Source organism: Vipera berus (genome assembly GCF_964194415.1).
Source record: "Vipera berus genome assembly, chromosome: 13".
NCBI lineage: Eukaryota > Metazoa > Chordata > Lepidosauria > Squamata > Viperidae > Vipera > Vipera berus.
In genome coordinates this window covers 5,339,430-5,361,738 of record NC_138216.1, presented here as the reverse complement: position 1 = coordinate 5,361,738, position 22,309 = coordinate 5,339,430, and the positions used below count along the sequence as shown (strand labels likewise).

General features: G+C 43.0%; 1 protein-coding gene across 2 annotated transcripts; it reads left to right on the top strand.

The window, feature by feature from the left end:
* The first annotated feature begins 5,857 nt into the window (after window positions 1-5,857).
* Window positions 5,858-22,083, top strand: EEF2K (eukaryotic elongation factor 2 kinase). Of its 2 annotated transcripts, XM_081338036.1 has the most exons (17): window positions 5,879-6,188; window positions 9,280-9,380; window positions 11,465-11,525; window positions 11,886-11,923; window positions 13,029-13,200; window positions 13,326-13,475; window positions 14,490-14,622; window positions 15,112-15,239; window positions 15,526-15,727; window positions 16,659-16,726; window positions 17,523-17,600; window positions 18,752-18,814; window positions 19,918-20,052; window positions 20,159-20,347; window positions 20,750-20,874; window positions 21,454-21,632; window positions 21,783-22,083. In XM_081338036.1, exons 1-17 carry the CDS (start codon window positions 5,943-5,945, stop codon window positions 21,890-21,892), a joined length of 2,178 nt encoding a protein of 725 aa, XP_081194162.1. In that variant the 5' UTR covers window positions 5,879-5,942; the 3' UTR covers window positions 21,893-22,083. The 2 variants fall into 2 exon arrangements, with proteins under 2 accessions (XP_081194161.1, XP_081194162.1); XM_081338035.1 differs by having other exon boundaries at window positions 5,858-6,188; window positions 21,454-22,083.
* Window positions 22,084-22,309: the final 226 nt, after the last annotated feature.

Here is a 22,309-nt window from a genome sequence, read left to right as displayed (position 1 = left end):
GTGTGTGGTTAGTCAAGGCTGTTGTGTTCTGAGGAGAGAAGGGAGCAGAACTGTGTTGCTTGTGAGGTCCTTCTCAGCTGTAGGACTTTGGGGTCCAAAGAGTTGTGATGCTTATTTATTTAAAGATTTATATGGCCACCCCGCCGTCAAAACTATGAGGATGTACAGCCCTTAAAATAAATCTTAATATCTCCCAATTGTCTTAAATTGTGTAAAAGGCTCTTAAATAGTCTTGCGAGCTTGACACGCAACTATAAAAACAATTCTTAACATCCCTCAATAGTCTTACACCCAATGTAAAAGACTCTTAAATAGTCTTGAGAATGTAATGTACAACTGTAAAACCCAATTTGTGTGCAAAAAACATTCTTAATATCTCACAATTGTCTTATGTTTTACACCAGACGCTTAAACAATGTTGAGAATTTGACACACGCAATTCTTAACATTTCTCAGTAGTCTTACACCCAGTGTAAAAGACTCTTAAATAGTGTTGAGAATGTAATATACAACTGTAAAACCCAATTTAACTATAAAAATTATTCTTCATTTCTCGTAATTCTCTTAGTTTTACATTTCAATAGTTTTCGATAGTCTCTTGAGGATTTTTTTCTTGCAAATTTCACTTCTTTGCTATCCTAACCTCCTGGTCAGTTGTTCCAGATGGATCTTTATCTTTATTGACCAAAGTTGCATGCTTCAAATCACGTACAAATACTCTGTTATTTGAGTCTGGGCTGTGTGCGACTTTCACAGCTTCTTTCTATTGGCAGCGCCATTTATATAAGTTGCAGTATTTTTATGAAGCAGGCTTGTTGGCTGCGTGAAATTACTTTTATTTGGAAAGGTTGCAGGCAAGGAGTTATTATTTTGACACATCAGTGGTATAAGCTGAACTCCATCAAATTAAAAAATTGAATTCATTTTTTTATTTTATTTTACCGTAAGCGGTAACCCCAATTGTGCAGGGGTGCCAGAAGAGGCTACAGCTACACTGATGATCTGTTTGTTCTGGAATAATCCTGACATTAAATTGCCTATTTTAAAACAAGTTGAGACAGCTTCTTTAGAGAGCGCAACTTGCGATCTGCACAATTTTAAAACTATTATTGGAGAAATGCCCAACTCCTCCTGCATAATTGATTCTCATTTACTCTTCAGAACTTTAATCTAGGCTTCTTCACCTGGAATAAATATGACCCAAAATGTGCTGGAAAACATTTGTAGGGATTTTCCCCCCCTACATTTGTTCGTAAGGACATGCGATATTGGCTATATTTTTGCCAATCCCTGTACTTGCACAGTAGGGTGTAAATCAGGAAGTTACCCTCCATTTTCCAGGCTTAGAGGCTTGAAGATGGTTGGACTTCGACTTCCAGAATTCCTTAGTCAGCCTTGCAAAGAATTCTGGGAAATAGTCTATAAAACTGGGGGGGGGGGAGGCCCGGCTGGAAAATGCAAATTGAAATCATAGATCACCATTTCTTCACCTTGACAGCTGGAAGATGGATGGAGTTCAATTCCCAGCTGGCTGGGGGATTCTGGGAGTTGAAGTCCACCCATCTTCAAGCTGTCAAGGTTGGAAAAAACAATGCATTAAAATGAAAGGTTATTTCTTAACAAGCAAAAAAGGTGATCTCATATCCGGGTGTACTCGATCAGTAGACCTGCCTTCGGATCAGCTCATGTGTTGCCTGGATTTCAGCATGATGGAGGGTTTGGGGAAGGGTGGAGCCAAGTCAGCCGTGTGCAACCAACCGCCTGCATTGCTCAGAGTGTAAAATGTTATGTAAACCACCCCCTGGCTGCACTGGACGTCTGTGTGTGCATGTGTGGCAATTCATCCCTAGTGTAGCAAAAATAGCTCTCGGCTCAGCTGTGTGGACGTGTTGTACCCAGTTGGTTTATAGCTTCACAAAGCTTGGAAAAGAGGAAGGAAGGAAGGAAGGAAGGAAGGAAGGAAGGAAGGAAGGAAGGAAGGAAGGAAGGAAGGAAGGAAGGAGGGTTTTTTTAAAGTTCCAGTCTGCCTAAAAATGTTTGTTGAAGTAATTCTTTGGACATGGAGGGTTTTACATTGAAAATAGTTTGCACCCAAAATAGGGTGCAAATTATTTTCAACACAAAACAGTACAGTAATTTTCCTTCCTCCCTCCCTCCCTCCCTCCCTCCCTATTTGGGGCCTTTAAAATAACATTTCGGCACAATCCAGTGCAATGCACATTTTTAAAAAGGCAAAAAGGCAGGCCCTGGTAAAAGGGGCCGAATCGTTTATTGCTAATTTCAGTGCAAAGGGAATGTTGTTGTTTGGCTCCAGCTGGTATTGAAGGCATGATAAAGTTAGGAGGAGGCTGTTAAAATGCGCTTTTGCGTCAGACAGGAGGGACGAAGGAGGTGAGATTCTTGAATTCACACCTTTTGTAAATAGACAAAGTGTGCTTGTCCTTAGTTCCTCTGAGATTAAGGGACAGTCTGATATTTGGGTGAACCATCGCCCTGAGCAAAGTTTTTACAGTAATGTGAATCACGACAGTCGTAAATCAGGCCAAGTGACGGATCTCTTTCTACAACAGTTTTTTTGCAGTGGTCATCATGAAACGAACGCCACAATTGTAAAGTGGCTGCTGCAGTGGTTAAATGAAGCATACACATACATACATACAAATAATAATAATAATAATAAATAATAATAATAATAATAATAATAATAATAATAATAATAATAATAATAATAATAATAATAATAATAATAATAATAATAATAATTTTATTTGTATACCGCCCTTCTCCCGAAGGACTCAGGGCGGTGAACAGGGCAAACATATAAAAGTACAAAGATACAAAAGTTAAAAAAGAATTAAACGAAATGCCCAAGCTAAAACAATAAGTTAAATATATTTACAACAACAATAAAATCCCAACCCATCCCCCATCAGGCCAGGCCGGCTTGTTCAAACAAATAAGTCTTCAGATCGCGCCGGAAGGAGAGAAGGTCGGGCGCCATCCGGAGCTCAACCGGCAAACGATTCCATAAATCCGGGGCGCCCACAGAGAAGGACCAGACATTCTCTGATTGGTGGCACCCTGAGGAGGCCCTCTCTGTGGGAACGCACGGGGCGGAGGGAAGTTGACGCCGGCAGCAGGTGATCCCTAAGGTACGCCGGACCCATGCCATGTAGGGCCTTGAAAACCATTACCAGCACCTTGAATCTCACTCGGAAGACAACTGGGAGCCAATGCAGCTCACGGAGCAGAGGTGTAACATGGGAGTATCGGGAGACTCCCAGCACAACTCTCGCGGCTGCATTCTGTACCAGTTGGAGCCTCCGAGTGGTCCTCAAGGGCAGCCCCATGTAGAGAGCGTTGCAGTAGTCTAAACGAGAGGTCACGAGCGCATGGGTGACCGTACGCAGGGCATCCCGGTCTAGATAGGGCCGCAACTGGCGCACCAGGCGAACCTGGGCGATTTTTCTGCTCAACCCCGTGCCTGGCCAACAGACTTATTAAGGGCTCATTGTCTGTCTCTTGGCACCGTGAAGGGAAGCTGCAGCCTCCTTGCCTAATTGGCTGGTAGGGATCTCAGCTGGCAGAGAGCCAGAGGGTTTGAAAAATCTGCCCACTTGGCACCAGCGCATGGATCTCCTTAAGCAGGAAAGGAACAGCATGTTCTCCAAGAAGCCACATCGATCTCACTGTTTCAACGTTTGCTGGTCCTGGAGATAAGACTCGGAACATCTGGGAAAACAGACTAGAATAACAGAATAACAAACTTGGAAGGGGCCTTTGAGGTCTTCTAGTCCAACCCGCAGCTTGAGCAGGAGACCCTATGCCAGTGGTCTTCAAACTTGGCGTCTTTCAGACTTGTGGACTTCAACTCCCAGAATTCTGGGAGTTGAAGTCCACAAGTCTTAAAGACGCCAAGTTTGGAGACCCCTGCCTTATACCATGTACTATGCCATCTCTGGCCAGGTCACCTGTATACATTAGCGGGCAGTTTGCATGTGCAAAAGATTTCTAATTAAATCATTCACTTTTTTTTTTAAAGACAGTTGACTTTTTTTTTTGTATGCATGTACAATTATGTCATCCATCACAAGATAAAGTGATTTTGGATGGCGTACAGCAAAGAAATTTAAAATAAACATATCAATTAGGCCAATGTGATGCAGAATAACAGAGTCGGAGGTCTTCTAGTCCAACCTCCTGCAGCAGGAGGCCTTACACCATTTTAGACAAATGGTTGTCTACTCTCTTCTCAAAAACCTCCAGTGTTGGACCACCTACAACTTCTGGAGGCAAGTCGTTCCACTGGTTAATTGTTCTCACTGTCAGGAAATTCCTCCTTAGTTCCAGGTTGCTTCTCTCCTTGACTAGTTTCCATCCGTTGCTGCTTCTCCTGCCTTCAGGGGCTTTGGAGAATAGCTTGACTGCCTCTTCTTCGTGGCAAACCCTGAGATACTGGATCACTGCTATCATGTCACCCCTGGTCCTTCTTTTCATCAGATTTTGATTTGCGGCTGGTTTAATCCAATGTGCCAAGGCAGGCTGGTTTAGTTGATCCTGTTAGTATCTTACTTCTCTTGCAATTGTGCATGTGGTAGAGGTAGAGATGGCAAGCTCAGACTTGCCCCATGCTGCTTACGGCTGGCTTAGAGTCGTCATGTAGCTTTCCAGGTGGGGCAGTGGCCTGATGGGGGATGGGTTGGGATTTTATTGTTGTTTTAAATGGATTTAATTTATTGTTTTGGCTTGGGCATTTCGTTTAATTCTTCTTTAACTTTTGTATTTTTGAATTTTATATGCTTGCCCTGTTCACCGCCCTGAGTCCTTCGGGAGAAGGGCGGTATACAAATAAAATTATTATTATTATTATTATTATTATTATTATTATTATTATTATTATTATTATTATTATTATTATTATTATTATTATTATTATTATTATATGCTTGCCCTGTTCACCGCCCTGAGTCCTTCGGGAGAAGGGCGGTATACAAATAAAATTATTATTATTATTATTATTATTATTATTATTATTATTATTATTATTATTATTATTATTGCCCCTTGCACAGGCAGAGGCAAAAGTTGTGTTATCCAAGACGCATTGTCTCTGCAATTCAGGGATAGAAATTTTGCAGACCCCAATCCAGCAATTGGCAAACTGAGTGATCCAGCAATGCCGGAGGCACTTTGGGATCAGAAGCTCACCAACGGGGGTTACATAACCCTGGCACATAAATATGAGTGAGTTGCCAAGTGTCTGAATTTTGATCATCTGATCACGGGGATGCCGGTCAGAAGTGTGAAATACAGTATTAAGTCCCAAAGATGCTTTTTTTTCACGAGGCAACTGGACCTTCTTGTTTCCCTTTGAAGATGTTTCGCTTCTCATCCAAGAGGCTTCTTCGGCTCTTCTTCAGAATTGAAGAAGCTTCCTGGATGAGAAGCGAAACGTCTTCAAAGAAACACAAGAAAGTCCCGTTGCCTCGTGAAAAAGCATCTTTGGGACACGACCTGGATGACTGAGAATCTCCATAGACATTTCGCGATGGTATGAAGTCATTTTGTTTCCTCAGCGCCGTTGTAACTTCAAACTGTCACTAAGCGAATGGTTATAAGCCGAGGACCACCTGTAATGAAGACATTAACTGAGTTAGCTCATGGATTCAAATTAGCATAGTCCTTGTTTTGCATTTGGCTTGTTTTTAGAGTCCTCTGGGATCCTTGATCCATCTCTCTCGGCGTTGTTAGAACTGACAGGGTTCCCCTCTTCTTCTAAACCATGGTTTATAACTTTGTCCTGCGAACACCCAGCCAGTCCTGGTTTCTACCCTCACCAATCCTGATTATTCATGTTCCTCTCGATTTCCTTCCCTAGTCTCTCCAGCCCGTAATTCTGGCTCCCCCGGCAGCCCACCGAGCGAGGTCCATATTCTCCCAATATGGCGGACGAAGACCTGATATTTCACATGGAGTACCTGGACAACGCCACACTAACCAAACCAGGTTGTGGGAATTGCCACGAGGTGGACAGCGATGAGGAGGAGAATTATTACATCTGCCCGATTACAGACGACCCCGTTTTGAGCAAGGCAGCCGGGGACAAAGTTCATAACTATTATAGCAACTTGGTCAAAAACGAGTGTTATTCTTCCAGCTCTTCTCCCAGAAATTCCTTCCAGGTTAGGGTAAGTTTTAGCCTCTTCAGAATTATTATTATTATTATTTTCTTCAGCAATGAGCTTTCTTGTCTGCTTTGGCTGCACGTAACTAACTCTGCCAATAAGCATAATTTGGATATTTTTCTGCGTTAGTGTAGTTGCCCTATTCCTAAATTTTGGACAAGCGTGCCAGTCCAGTTTGCATTCTCCATAGTTGATTCCCTGGCCAGCGTGCGCAATGGATTTCTTTTTTTTTTATTAAAGAGTTTTACAAAAACAAAGTTTTACAATATATCCCCAAATCCCCCCCACCCCAAACCCGCCCACTTCCCCCCCCACTTCCCAGGGCTAAATACAGGCTTATAGTTATAATAATCATATTCTAAATAAAAATTATGCATAATATACAATTAACCAAATTCATAATGTGCTTTAACTCCCCTTTAACATAACTACAAACAAAGTACCAATAACAATATCCCACTAAAATCTACTCATAAGCTAAATGGAACTTTTTAGTCCCATATTTGTTCTGAATATAATTTATCCATCTCCTCCAAACTGAAATATATCTTTCCTGTGAATGATCTTTCAAATAAGCAGAAATCTTAGACATTTCTGCAAGATTCGAAACTTTAAACACCCATTCTTCTATAGTAGGCAATGGATTTCTTATACAAGGTTTGAAGAAATAATAGCAGTCTTCTAAGATTTGAGGGATTGTCACAGAGTAGAAAGGGTCAACCTATTCTCCAAAGGGCAGGACAAGAAGTAACGGATGGAAACTAATCAAGGAGAGAAGCAACCTAGAAATAAACGAGAAATTTCCTGACAGCGAGAACACTTAATCAGTGGGACAGCTTGCCTCCAAAAGTTGTGGGTGCTCCAACACCGGAGGTTTTTGAGAAGAGACTAGACAACCATTTGTCTGAAATGGTGTAAGGTCTCCTGCTCCAGGAGGTTGGACTAGAAGACCCCCAAGGTCCCTTCCAACTCTATTATTCTGCATTAGTTTGCGCTGATTGACATGTTTATTGTTTTAAACTTTTTTTCTGTATACCGTCCAGAGTCACTTTGTCTTGTGACAGATGACATAGTTGTACATGCATACAAAAAAAAGTCAACTGTCTTTAAAAAAAAAAGTGGATGATTTACCGTAATTAGAAATCTTTTGCACATGCAAACTGCCCGCTAAACTTTAAACTTCCTTCGGCAACCTCTTTTTATTTATTTATATTCCGCCTTTATTGTTTTTACAACGAAAACTGGCAAAAACACACACAGTACTCCTTCCTCGACCAGTTTTCCTTACTGGAACAACAACCCTGTGAGGTGGGTTGGGCTGAGTGAGAGGGTCAGCCAGCTGGCTTTCATGGCTGAGGCAGAACTAGAACTCGCCACCTCTTGGTGATTGGCCTAAAGTCACCCAGCTGGCTTTGTGCCTAAGGCAGAACTAGAATTCACCGTTTCCTAATTTCTAAACCAGCACCCGAACAACTGCACCAATCTGGCTTTCCTGCCCTGGCATTTTGTAACAACTTGGATAGAGTTGTGATGTTTTTAAACTCTCTTTCGTACTAACATGCGCCTGAATTCTTGCCGCTCTGCAGGTTTGGGGGCTTTTGTGTTTTTAAAAAGCTTTCTCTTCTTCGCTGATGCTTGTGGGATGTTTTGTGTGGTTTCGTTTGGACATGAAAAGCCTGTTCCAGTTTCAGTGTGTGTTTATTTAAAAAACAAAACAAAACCCGCACACACTAAATAGAGAAATCCGAGGTCAACAGAAAAAGCTTTTTGCTGGAAGAGAACCAGCCAAGACAGTAGAAGAAAGAAAAATATATTTTTTTGTGTGTGCAAGAAAAAAAAATACTTGCACGTGATTTAATGCGCTGAGTGTCTCTTCTCCCATTTATCATTGTACTTCTGTGCAGTTTTTGGACAGACCAGTTGCCAAATGGGAGTCAGGATCCAACTTTGCAAGATGGTGAGAGGGAGGGATATCCAGGATTTGGTCAAAAAAGTCAAGATGGCCTCCATGACTGCATAAACCAAATCCTGCCCCCCTTTTTTACTTGCAAAATCCATTTTAAAAGGAGGGGGTTTAATTGGATAGCCAGTGGCCAGCACCCTGACTTTTTTTGCTCAACATCTGGATTCCACTTTACCCTCCGGCATTGTCCCATACATTTTTTTAAAATTTGCATTAATATGTTTACTACATATTTTCTCAATCCTAAAGCTGAGTTTTTGTAAAATGAAGTTTAAAAATTCCTGTCACTTCCTCCAGTGCTATCCCTATTTTCTTGAGGGAAACAACGAGAGCTGGAGTCTATGAATCAGCAGTAAAACAATGGGGAAATGATGAATAATTCACACCACTTTTAAACAAACAAACATCTGGCTGAAAGGACTTACCGGTACTTACCGTTCTGTTTTGTTTCCCAAATGAGTGGGAAAGATTAAAAAAAAGATATTGCAAATAAATATGGAATTATTTATTTATTTATTTTTATTTTAATCCCATTTATATCCTGCCCTTCTCCGAAGACTCAGGGCGGCTTACAATCTAAGCACAAATCAAATGTGCTTAGCAATTAATGAAATTAACCTCCAGAAACATGATGGAACGTTTCTTCAAAGTCTGGCTTTCACCTCTATTTACACAATGTAATTAAGTGGGTCAGTTCTAAATCTCCATGCTGGCTGGGGAATTCTGGGAGTTGAAGTCCACAAGTCTTAAACGTTGCCAGGGCTGGACACCTCTGGACTATACAATATGTTCAGTTCAAACAGGTCAAACTATGACTTTTGTGTCCAGGGTATACTTAACTTTTATCCTGGACCAGTTGAAAGCCGCTGGTCTCTAGATCCAAACATCATAAGAGATCTTGATTTAATGTTGCATTAAATCACCATGTTGGTTTACCCCTCAGTGCAAGCCCAGCTTTTTTTGATTTATTAAACCAGGGTTTGTGGATTAGCAGAATATCTGAATCTAAACTAGACTTAACCAAGAGCCAGAATCAGGGTTGTGAATCCGATCCGAGCGGGACCTTCTGTGAGTACAAATTGCCTGAAAGCACTTTATAAATAACTCATTTAATAGTTCTGACCTTTGCAGGAAGCGTGGAAGCATGCCATTGAAAAAGCCAAGCACATGCCTGACCCCTGGGCTGAATTTCACCTGGAAGATATCAAAATGGAAAATGCCGCTCGCTACAGGTCGGTGGATATTTCTCGCACATGAGAGATTTGAGGTTGATTAATTTCTACTTTTGCTCCCTGGTGCATTATATATATATGTTAGTGTATTTAATCAGCAGTGCCTGGCTGTTTCTGTCCTCCCGCTTTTTAAAGGTGGTGATATGGTTGGAAAGGGAGAGAGTGGTCAGAGCCACAAGTGCTGAAAGAAAGCAACACAAATCAAATGAGCAAAACAGGTTATATCATTCCCTATTAATTAATCGGTGCCTGAATTGGAGCTAATCTCATTATCCAGAAGCAGGGAAGACCTTTTATGCTTATCTCCTGAACTCTTAATAATTCCTGCTTGCACCGTGTGTGTGTGTGTGTGTGTGTGTATGTGTGCACGCGCACGTGCACAAATCATATATCACAAGTAACCTGTGCATATTATTGGTCATAGCGTACATAACTCTGCAGGTAACCTTCAATTTATGACGGTGGCTTTAAAAACATTTGAAGTTACAACCAACCCCCTCAAAAAAGAGGATTTATGACCCAGGTCCGAAATTCCAATGGTTGGCCTCCTTCCACGGTCATCTAACCACATTTTCTGACAGTTTTGAAACTTTTTGAAGCTTTAGGAAACTTCTGCGTTTTGGCAAAACACCCCCATAGCAAAACATGGGCTTGGTTAAAGGCCACTGTGTTTACTTAATGGCTGCCAGAAAAATGGTCATAAATTTGGGTCAGTCACGTGGCCAACCTGTTTCTACAACATCACAACATACAACTGCAATGGGCCGACAACACTACAGTCCTGTGTCAAGGGCTACCTGTATTTGATTTCTGAAAAGCTAAAAAAAGTTTCAGTTGCACGATTTTTAGACCGATTCTTGGCTTGTTCGTCACGCCCTTAGATATTTTTTCTCCATATTCCTAGATCCTTTTTTTTTGTCTCCCAGATCTTGAAAATAAGCCAGCTAGTTCTTTGGAAGTATTCAAATAAACAAAAAAATATCTGGAAAGATTTTTCTTCCAAACTATTATTATTATTAGTTTGGCCTCCGTGCTCTTCTCAAAATAGGATTTTTTGTTTTATTCCATTTATGCAACCACGTTCAGCAAAGCCAGAACGGGATCTCCATCCCTGCCCCCACCTCAAAAAAATCCAAAGGAGCCAAGACAAACGTGGAGAATATGCAGACACCCGGCTAACCTTTGACTTGAACAAAATCCCTGGTGCAAAGAGACACGTGTTTCTCCTCTTGCCTGGTCACATCACACGAAGAATTTATTTAAGGCACCTCTAGTGTTTCAGATTTACTGCTTTACAAGATCTGGGATCCATTTGATTTGATTTTCCCCCTGGGTTCTTTTTCACCTTATTTTAAAAAAGTTAAAGTTGCCAAGTTTGAGAAACACTGATTTGTAGTGCAGTATTACGGCACAAACCCAGCTAACTTGTGTTAATTTCTTACTTAACTCCTCTTAATTTTAATTATTTTGTATTATCTTTTTAAAAACTTTTATCATATTGTCGCTGTGACAGTGAGATAGAGGGCTTATACATTTAATAAATTGACAAACTAACTGAGATGGAACCAGTAAACCGTGGTTAAGCCGAGCCAAGCCTAAAACATTGACCCTGTATTTTTATTATTTTTTTGCTTGTAACTATCAGCAGGCTAGGACATCAAACAGTAGATTAGTATTCTTGTGAACACAGATATTGTGTTATTAAGAGTGTAATGGAAGGGAATGCCACGAGGCTTAGATTTTTTTCCCCAGGTTATTTTTGCCTATAAAGCCATTGCTTTGCTGTCAGAAGTTGGCTGGACGAGGCTGATGGGAGTTGTAGTTTATCTTTATAAGGCACTTTTGGGTGGGAGAATGCTGCACTGATGCACTGGGGATCCACACAGCGTCCCAAATTTATTTATTCATTTATGAAATCCACTGATACGGCCGGCTGTCTCGCAGATATAGCTCTGGGTGGTTAACAGCTTGTGAAAACAAGAAGCAAGCATTCAGGATTAAGCGGCTGGAATATAATATATTCCTCTTTTTTTGCATTTGAACAAGCTGCCCTCTTCCCTTTTCCATTTTTTTTAACCGGGCAGGTACAATGCCGTTACTGGAGAATGGATCGAAGATGAGGTCTTGATCAAAATGGCTGCGCAGGTAAGAAGAGCAGATCTTTTTTTGGGGGGGGCCCTCTGGTTGTTAAACAGATCACCACGGTCATTAAACGAATCATATGGTCATTAAGCAAATCCAGATTCCCCCACTGACTTTGCTTATCCAAAGCTAGTTAGGAATGTGGCAGGTTGCTGTCACCTGACCCCCAGGGCTATGCAATCCTCAAAAAATAGATGCCGATTGGCTGACGCCCAAATTTTGATCATGTGAGCATGGGGATGCTATGACAGTCGTAAGTGTGAGGATGGTCCTCAGTCACTTTTTTTCAGCGCCGTTGTTACTCTGAGTGAATTGTTGTAAGGTGAGGACTGCCTGTATTAACCTCCTGGTTTGTTTTTCCAGCCTTTTGGCCGAGGAGCGATGCGCGAATGCTTCCGGACGTAAGTGTGCCTCCCATTTTCTCGTTTTCATTCGTGTCCGCTTATTCTTGAGGTTTAACTCAAGAAAGGAAAGCTGGTGCCAAGGAAAGAATGAAGGGCCACAGTCACTTTTTGAAGCGACAGCTTTTCCCTCGTTGCAAAATACACGGAAAATCGCCACCCTCTTAGTCTTTGTGAAATTAGGCAATTCCTGGAGATGAAGTGGAACCAACGGTGGGGGATGTTCTATTTATACTAGAATCTTTTCATATAGGGATTAATTTTCAGCACTGGTACATTACTCCACTAGCCCAGGAATAAAAGCACTAGTTTTAAAAAAGATGTATATAAAAAAAGATGTTGAGACTCTGGAAAGAGTGCAGAGAAAAGCAACAAAGATGATTAGGGGACTGGAGGCTAAAACATATGAAGAACAGTTGCGGGAATTGGGTACGTCTAGTGAAAAAAAGGACCAGGGGTGACATGATAGCAGTGTTCCAATATATCGGGGGTTGCCACAAAGAAAAGGGGGTCAACCTATTCTCCAAAGCACCTGAAGGCAGGAGAAGAAGCAACGGATGGAAACGAATCAAGGAGAGAAGCAACCTAGAACTAAGGAGAAAATTTCCTGAGAGTTAAAACAGCCGGTGGAACAGCTTGCTTCCAGAAGTTGGGAGTGCTCCAACACTGGAGATTTTGAAGAAGAGACTGGACAGCCACTGGGCTGGAATGGTGTAGGGTTTCCTGCCTGAGCAGGGGGTTGGACTAGATGACCTCCAAGGCCCCTTCCAACTCTGTTATTCTGTTTGATGATTGCATAGCTCACGAGCAGAATAACTACGATTGCGGCAAGCTGCTTTTGAAAGTTAGAAAATCTGATTTTGCCCATCCTTCTTCAGGACTTCTAGGAGAAAGCTGTCAGACCAGTGTAAGCCAGGAATGGGATTTCTCCGGCATGCCAGGGAATCTACAGCTTTCTCTAAAGCGGATCTTTTTTCCGTGGATTACAGACTGCGGAAGAGAGCTGCTGAGAATGCTCCTTAAAATGGGAACGGGCTCGCAGAAGGCAGGCTGTTTCCCCAGCAGCCTAGCTTCACCGGGCGTTTGTTTCTCTCGGTCTTTTTAGGAAAAAGCTGTCCAATTTTCTGCAGATGCAGAATTGGAAAGGGGCCTTTAATTACGTGGCCAAGAGATACATTGAGACGGTCAACCGGGACGTCTATTTTGAGGACGTGCAGCTGCAGATGGAGGCCAAGTTATGGGGAGAAGAATATAATCGCCATAAACCTCCCAAGCAGGTATCTCCCCACGCAGAATCCTGGGGAGCATAAGCGAAGCCCAGAAGATTCAAAATCATGTGTATGTGTGTGTTTTCCCCCCCTCTTCTCTGTCGGTTATTTCTCTTCCTCTCTCTTTTCCTTAGGTAGATATTGTCCAGACCTGCATCCTTGAAATGAAGAACAGACCGGGGCGGCCTCTTTATCACCTGGAACATTACATTGAGGGGAAATACATCAAGTACAATTCGAACTCGGGATTCGTACGAGATGACAACATCCGTCTGACCCCACAGGTAGTAGGACCTTCGTTGCCACAAGTTGGCAGTTCAGTGGATAACCTTAGCCTGTTCAGTAAGGTTAAAGTTAAGGTTAGCGATATGAAGCCCACTAGGTGACCTTCGGCCAGTCACTCTCTCTTAGCCCTAGGAAGCAGTCAATGGCAGCCCATTTCTGAAATCCCACCAAGAGAACTGCAGGGATTTGTCCAGGCACTTCAGTAGCATTTATTCCGACAATGACCAGCCAAACATAAAATAACGAAGACAGAGCGAAGCAAATAAATGCAATGCTATACTAATAGCTAGCAAAATAAATCCCACATGCATTCCTCTGTTACTAAGCTAATACAGTTTTTAACCAGGATGATAAACTAAAACACGAATAGGTGTAGAATAAAAACCAAAAAAAGCATATATATATATCCCCCCTAACGGTTTATGTATCTAACCAAAAGGAATAATCAAGATAAAAAGTGATTTCGTCTTTAGCCAATTATATTTATATTGTCCAGGCAGTCACCAAAAGTCACACGTACAAATAAAAACAAGATGACCTTGTATTTGTTTTTAGGGAAAGTTTATTGGGCAGAAGTGACGTCCCTTTTCAAAATACTGCAGTGCCTAAAAATTTGTCTAGCAAACGTATAGCCAGTTTAATGATGATGATGATGATGATGTTGGAAGGGACCTTGGAGGTCATCTAGTCCAACCCCTGCCCAGGCAGGAAACCCTATACCATTTCAGACAAATGCCTGTCCAGTCTCTTCTTTAAAACTTCACAGCTTCTGGAGGCAGGTTGTTCCACTGATTAATTGTTCTATTGTTCTAATTGTTCAGTTTGGTCTTCAGCGTTGCAAAAGCTATTTTTAGAATAATTGGGTCTGGGCAAGAAGCTAGCCCCTGTAGACATCTCCCCAAGTGCAATGTGTCCCCGTAGAATTCCGGATTTGTGTAGCGACAGTAACTTCCCGTAGAAGTAAATCTGGTTTTTCTTCCTGTTGAGCTGATGCGACGTCCATTCTCTTGCAGGCTTTTAGCCATTTCACCTTTGAACGCTCCGGACACCAGCTGATCATTGTGGACATCCAAGGAGTTGGAGACCTGTACACAGATCCCCAGATCCATACCGAGAGTGGCACAGATTTTGGAGACGGGAATCTCGGTAAAAAAACAGAGCAATTATTTTTCATTGTTGGTGGCTTAACTTCTTTAGGGTTTGGGGGAATGTTGTTTGATTTGAGAAGGGGTCAGCTTCAGTTCTGGGAGATTTCCATCCTTGGAAGGAACAGTCTGTAAACACGGGTCCAGTGTGCTGATGAAGATGAATGACATCAGGTCGTCCTCAATTTACAATAGTTTATTTAGCGACGCTGAAAAAAGAGGGAAGGAGGGAGGGGGAGAGACAGAGAGAGAGAGAGAGAGAGAAAATCTGTGCTTATCTGGTATATTGGTTGCCGGAGATGTTTTCTGGTCTTTTGTTTTTATTACCTCATTTAAATGTTGTGTACATGTGGTTAATCTCTATGTGTCTCTTGATGGCTGATTGGTCTGAATGGCTCTTGAGAAAAATCGATAGGCTTCCATGTAAGGCGTTGCTGCATCTGAAAACAATTTCTCATTCTTTCTGTGGATGGTTCCCCACCTGCCCCAGGTGTGCGAGGGATGGCCTTGTTCTTCCATTCTCACTCCTGCAACCGGATTTGTCAAAGCATGGGGCTGATGCCTTTCGATCTCTCCTCCAAAGAGAAGGACGCCTTGTTTCGCAGTACTAAACTGCTTGTAAGTATTGTCGGCAAAGGAGCTTTGAATGGCTGGAGGCCATTTTGTGAAGATGGTACAATTCGCGAGCCCCACAAAATGGCGGCATTATTCGAATTTGCACTAACTGGAGCTTGGCTCACATTAAAAGCCCCCTGATAATGGATTTATAAATGGCACTAGATCCAATTTTGCGCCGTTTGAACTTGCAGAAGTATGAACAGGGACCTACCCTCATTCAGCAGGGACATATTTACTCAGAGAGTACCGGAGGTTCCTGATTCAGGTTTTACTTTTTGCTGCCCAGGAATCGGCACAGACTGTCCTGCGGGGCACAGAAGAGAAATGTGGCAGTAGCCGTGTGCGAACCGTCTCTGGCAGTCGTCCCCCCCTCCTCTCCCGTCTCTCCGAAAACTCGGGGGATGAAAGCATGAGCGACATGGCGTTTGACTCGCTGCCCTCTTCCCCGTCCTCAGCCACGCCTCACAGCCAAAAGATGGAGGGTCTTCGTAAGTGCCAACCGTGGGCAAATATTTTTGTATCAGCCAATGGGGAGGGGACTGATGGTTTTAGAAAACAGGGCAATTACAGTATGAGAATCTGGAAAATTCAGGTAGTCCTCGACTTACAAGCCTTCATTTAGTGACTGCTCGAAGTTATGGCACTGAAAAAAAAGTGATTCACAGATGGTCCTTGTAATTGCAACCGTTGCAGCAGCCCACAGTTACGTGATTACAATTTGGGCGCTTGGCAACTGGCATGTATGTACAACGGTGGCAGCGTCCTGGGGTCATGGGATCACGTGACCTTCCCAGCTGGTTCCTGACAAGCAAAGTTGACGGGAGAAACCAGATCTGCTTAACGACCGTATGATTCACTTAAAAACGTGCAGTGATTTTCTTAACAACCATGGCAAAAAAGGTTACAAAATCAGGTGTGTCTCACTTACCAAGTGCCTTGTTTTGTACGTCGAGGACTACTTGTAAGGTAGATACAAGTAGGATACTTGTAAGGTAGATACAAGTAAGTGAGATAGGGCGGGATATCAGTCCCATTAATAAATAAATAAATAATAAATTCCCTCCAGCTGGACAGAAATACACAACGTCAAGGTATTGATTTAACAGCTAACCAGCTTATGTAATGTATGTAATGATGGGGATGACTCAGCAAGGTCTGTGTCTCTTTAAGAGTCTTTGTATAAAGGGGTTGGATCCTGCTGTATTAGCTCTTGTAGGTATATTGTTCCTGGTGTATGACACACAATTATCATTTTTAAGCATGAATTCATATATATTTATTAATAAAATGTTAAGTCCTCAACTTAATGGCCAATCTTTTAGTGATTAGTTGAAGTTATGACGGGTAAAAAAAAGGAATTTACAACTGTACTGCGGCATCCTTGCCTAAAGCGTGAAATCCTTCTCTGTTTTGACCTAGACTGGCCTGTCTTTAATGAAGTCGACAACTTGGTTCACAAAGACCACGAAGGCCTCGACAATCAACGGGTAAGTTCCTCAAGACCTACCTGGATTCACACATTATGCTCCAGCCCTAAAAAGATTGGGCTGGGTTTAGGGTGAGGTGTAAATCCAGGCCCTGGTACTTATGAGCCAGTGTGTTTGTGACTTGCTGTCAGCCACACAAACTGTGATTTGCTCATTAAATGGTGGTTGAAGTAAGTTATGGTTTAGGATCATGGATGAGGCAACCATTGGGTTGATGAAAAACCCCCAGCAAGTGTTATTTTTTTATTTCCTAAAATGCTCTGTTGATGGCCTTGTAGCGTAGGGGTCTCCAAACTTGGCAACTTGAAGACCCGTGGACTTCCGACTCCCAGAATTCCTAGCTGGCTGAGGAATTCTGGGCGTTGAAGTCCACAAGTCTTCAAGTTGCCATGGTTGGAGACCTCTGCTGTAGCGTGATATCAAAACAGGACTTTCTCTCCATTTGCGGTATTCAAATATTTCTCTCCTCTTGAGCTTCCATTACTGAATGAATGGAGATCCAGGACCATCATCTCCCCAAGAACCACGGGCTGCTTTGATTGTCCCACCCAAAAGAAGTAGACAAAGTCTCTGTGATATTATTGGGTGCAATCCCCCGTCGTAATCTGGAAGGGCACAGCTGGGTCCCCTTTATTTCAAATCCGGCTTCCCAATTTGGGTTGGAGGTGCTCAAACCACAAGGATTGATAGTACCATTTCCAACTGGATGGAAGAGAAGGACAAAGTTCCATCTATAAAATAAGGATAACTGCAAAGGAAGAGCTCTTATTTTTCTCTCTCCTGTGTTCATCCTTAGGACTCTGAAAATGGAGGTGACAGCGGGTGCCCCAGTGAGAAAAGGAGTGATCACGAAGACATGGATCACCGTGAAAAAGTAATGTCTTTTTTTTCCCCCATTTCGTGCACCGATCCCTGATTATTGTTTTTTTTTTCAAATACATCGCGCCATTTGCAATTGGATGGACATCCTGAGTTGACTTCTGAGCAGAAGACAATTCATTTGCACTTAGTCTGGGTACGATACACTTCACCCTCCTCGTGTTCTTGTAGAGGTAGTCCTTGACTTACAACATTCATCTAGTGACCATCCAAACGGCCCTGAAAAAAAGGGACTTCCAATGGTTTTTCACACAACCGTTGGCGGCATTCCTCCATGGTCACATGATCAAAATTCACTTGGCAATCGACTCGTATTTATGACAGTTGTAACATCCTAGGGTGTGTGTGTTACGTGATCCCCTTTTGCGACCTTCTGACAAGCAAAGTCAACGGGGAAACCAGATTTTGACTTAACAACCGTGTCACTAGTTTAACAACGGCAGTGATTCCCTTAAGAAAGGTAGGAAGAAAAGTCATAAAATGGGGCAGAGCTCACTTAACAACGGTCTGGCTTAGCCATGGAAAATTTGGGTTCCATTATGGTCCTAAGTCGAGGAAACTACCTATAATTTGTTTTCAACTTAGACTGCAAGGAGGGAGATTAGACCCTAGTGTGTAAAGTGTTTCCTGAAATTACAGGGGTGTAACGCCACACTATGTTGGAGATAAATATCATTGCTATATTTTTTTATATATAAATAGCAATTTATATTGCTATAAATTATTTCTTATATCTCCATAAGAAATAATATAGGACCAAGTCCATACCAGAAAAAAAAAGAGGATTTGTGAGTGTCTTTCTGGAACAGGGGCCTTCAAATTTGGCCACTTTAAGACTTGTGGACTTCAACTCCCAGAATTCCCAGGGATTCTGGGAGTTGAAGTCCACAAGTCTTCGTGGCCAAGTTTGAAGAGCCCTGTTCTAGAGACTGGCATTAGAACAGGAACACAAAAATGCTTATTCTTCACAGCATCTGCTTCGATCTTTTAAACATTTAGCTTGCCTCATTTTTAAGTTAGTCCCACCCCCCGTGACAGTGGCCCGACTTTTTTTTTTTTAGAAAACGAAGCTTTTAAAAATGCTTTTCATCCAAACCTGAATTAAATTGTTCTCTCTTCCCCCCCCCCCCCTATCCATTCACTTAGGGTCATCTTAACAGCAACCGGAGACACGAATCTGATGAAGACAGTTTGGGCAGTTCTGCCCGGGTAAATAAATCCGATCTTTTCCAACAAAAAAAATCACACTGGGTTTGCTTGGCTTCACCAATCTTTTCCCGTGGTTTGCACCTCTTGTGTTTTTTTTCCTTCCCTGTTTAATTCTCTGTCTTTTCCAACTAGAGAAATGCTGTTCTAAATAAACTCTCTGAGACCGCTAAACTGATTTTCAGGAACAAAAGGGTGATTCTGCATGCCTTTGATTCTATCTCTGGGATCTTGGCTTGTTCTTTTTCCTCTGCTTTATTTTGGGGGGGGGCGGTTCTTGGCAAACAATTCCGGATCTTGGCGCGTGCTCCAGCATTGCAGTTTTTAAATGTTTTTAAAGTTGTAAAGTCCAGAGTGGACATAGTAGCTCCTTTTGAGACTTCTTCCTATCTACCTAAAATGTGAGAATGTGCTTAAAAAATGCTTTGCTGGTTTCAAGCCGGAATGCAGCATGTCGGCTGATCTTTGCTTTAAGCCTGCTGTGAAGGCAAAAGATTTCCCTGCCCAGCTGTGTCCGACTTTAGAGCGTGGTGCTCATCTCCGTTTCTTGGCCAAGAGAGCAAGGATTGTCCTAAGACAGCGATGGCAAACCTTTTAGAGACCGAGTGCCCAAACTGCAACCCAAAACTCACTTATGTATCGTCTGGTGCCGGGTGGGCGTGGCCCATTGGGTGGGCGTGGCTGCGGCGGTAACGGCAGACTGGGTGGGACTAAAAAGTTCAATCAATCAATTCCAACTTTGCGAGATCTTTTTCCTGTGAGAAGTTGAAATTGATTAATTGATTGAACCTTTTTTTTTTGGCACATGGCGGCGGAGGCCTAAAGCGAAAAGGTTTTATAAAACTCAGCTAAAGGCCTAGGAGGGGGGCGACGGTGCGCGTGCCCACAGAGAGGGTTCTGTGTGCCACCTGTGGCACGTGTGCCATAGGTTCGCCACCACGGTCCTAAGATGTTTCCGTGGTCATGTGGCCAAGTGGCTATACGCCAAAGGGCGCACGGAATGCTATTAATTTCCACCAAATTACCTTTCTTTCTTTGTTTGTTTCTCCTCCCTTCCTTTCTCTTAACACTTCTGACTGAGGTTCTGGTGGACTTTCCTCTTCCAGGTCAGCGTGGAGAAATGGAACCTCTACAACGCCGCCCGAGTTCACATTCACAGACCTTCTTGCGTTGCCGTAGAAGTTCAGAGACTCAACGGCCTGGAGCTGGAGAAGAAGATCGGAAAGTCTATCCTTGGAAAGGTGAGAGGGCTACGCTGTCTCTTGCCTTAATCCTCCCCTAGGCAGCCTCTCTTCGCCCGAGGTCTTTCCTACGTACCGTTACAGCTTTTCTCCTCCCTCCCAACAGGTCCACCTGGCGATGGTTCGTTACCACGAAGCCGGCCGATTTTGTGAAAAGGATCAGGAGTGGGACCAAGATTCGGCTCTCTTCCACCTGGCGCACGCAGCCGAGTGCGGAGAACTGGAGGCCATTGTAGGGCTGGGCCTCATGTACTCTCAGCTACCTCATCACATTCTTTCAGACGTCATTCTGCAGGTAACTACAGACGGCCCTTGACTTACGACCACAGCGGAGCCCCCAATTTTTTCGTTGCTAAGTGAGTGAGACAGTTCAGTTGCTAAGATCCACACATTAATTTTTTCTTTATCAGCGCGGATGAGTGTTTCCTAGTTTGAGTAAAGGTCTGGAAGAAAATCAACAAGCTCAGAGTGCATCAAAGACCTCCTCCTCCTCCTCCTCCTCATCATCATCATCATAACCACAAACCCATTTCCTTTTAGCACTGATGATGTTACCTAGTTGGGTCATGAAATGTCCTCAAGAAAACCACCAAGCTCAGAGAGCACCAAGGACCCCTCATTTCAACCCTGAGCTACAAATATTCTCCATTATATCGGTCCTTCTTTTTTCTTCCACCCATTTCCATGTCTTCTGTAGGACACAAAGCAAAACAGAACCAAGGGCTTTGAATATTTGTGCCGAGCAGCTGAAGCTGGAGACCGTCATTCTATGATTCTGGTGGCAAGAGCTTATGACATGGGTGTGAACCTGGCCCCAGACAGGTAATCTTGTGTGGTTAAAGAGGAGAGTGGACTATCCCTCTAGTTTAGGGGGCAGATGGCCTGTCTTGTAATCTTAAGACATTTAACCCATAACACGAGCATTCCCTCCGTCTACTACAGTTTGCTAGTCTGTAAAGCAAACTTGGCAACTTTAAGACTTGAGGACTTCAGTTCCCAGAATTCCCTAGCCAGCATGGGTTTCTAGCCTTTGCTTAAAAAGCTAGTCTCTGCCAATGCTTTCCTCTCAGCCTCAGTAGTCCTCGTCTGTAAAATGGGCATGCCAATACGCGTTTAGAAACTGACTTTTGTTTCTCTCTGTTTGAGAACGAGGTGCATAAATCATCAAAGCTGTTTTAATCATGTCTGCGCCGACGTTTCTCAACCTTGGCCACTTTTAGATGTGTGGGCTTCAACTTCCCGAATTCCCCTGCATGGGGAACATGGCTGGCTGGGGAATTCTGGGAGCTGAAGTCCACAAATCTTAAAAGTTGCCAAGTTTGCTGCCAAGCCGCACTCAATCCATCAGTTGCACCCCCGGAGACAATTCACGTTGGCTTCTGTTATTTTTCAACTCCGCAGAGAGCAGGACTGGAAAGAGGCTTTGCGCTGGTACAACAAAGCTTTGAACACGACCGATTTTGACCAAGGGGGCGAGTATGACGGCACTCAAGATGAACCTCGTTATCTCCTCCTGGCAAAAGAAGCAGAGATGCTGATGACGGGAGGGTTTAATTTGGACAAGGATCTGCAGAGATCAGGTCAGCTTGTTTTTGGCTTTTGCCCTTGGGAATCCCCCCCCCATGGCCAGATGTCAAAGGGGGTCCCACGAAGACCCCACGGCCAGGGGTCTCAGGTGGGCGAGCCCTGGATTGGATCGGGTCTTCTTCACCTGTCCTTTTTATTTCCAGGAGAGCTTTACACGGAAGCGGCTGAAGACGCCATGCAAGCTATGAAAGGCCGGCTAGCCAACCAATACTATCAGAAAGCGGAAGAGGTTTGGGCCATGATGGAAGAATGAAAAACCACAAAAGACCTTTGTCTGTTTGGATACAGAAACGCTCTTTTAATTTAAAAAAGAAAAAAATATATATATTTTATTCAGAAGCTGGGTGGAGAACCGGGAGACAGACAGTTTTTTATACATATATATATATATATATATATCCTGTGAAAGGATCTTCGGTTTAAGATGATCTTTTTTACTTCTCACTCGGGTCTGACGCCAATTCTTCCGTATTTCTGCTGGAACGGGCCCCCTGCAGTTCCGATTCCTCTTCTCGATATATTTTTTTTGCAATTTTTCAAATAGGAAAAAATGTTTTGTTTTGTTTTTAAAGATTTGGAAGACGTGGTAAATCCTCCCTGTCTGCGTTACGGATTTGCGAGAAGGGAGGCTAGGAAATTCATCCGGGATATCTCGACAGCCTGGCTGTGG

Bases quoted from the DNA above. Each gene is read 5' to 3' on its own strand.
- EEF2K (XM_081338035.1), top strand. From the start codon at position 5,943: ATGGCGGACGAAGACCTGATATTTCACATGGAGTACCTGGACAACGCC. The intron at 11,924-13,028 runs GTAAGTGTGCCT...CGGTCTTTTTAG, and splicing joins ATGCGCGAATGCTTCCGGAC to GAAAAAGCTGTCCAATTTTC. The intron at 20,348-20,749 runs GTAACTACAGAC...TGTCTTCTGTAG, and splicing joins TTTCAGACGTCATTCTGCAG to GACACAAAGCAAAACAGAAC.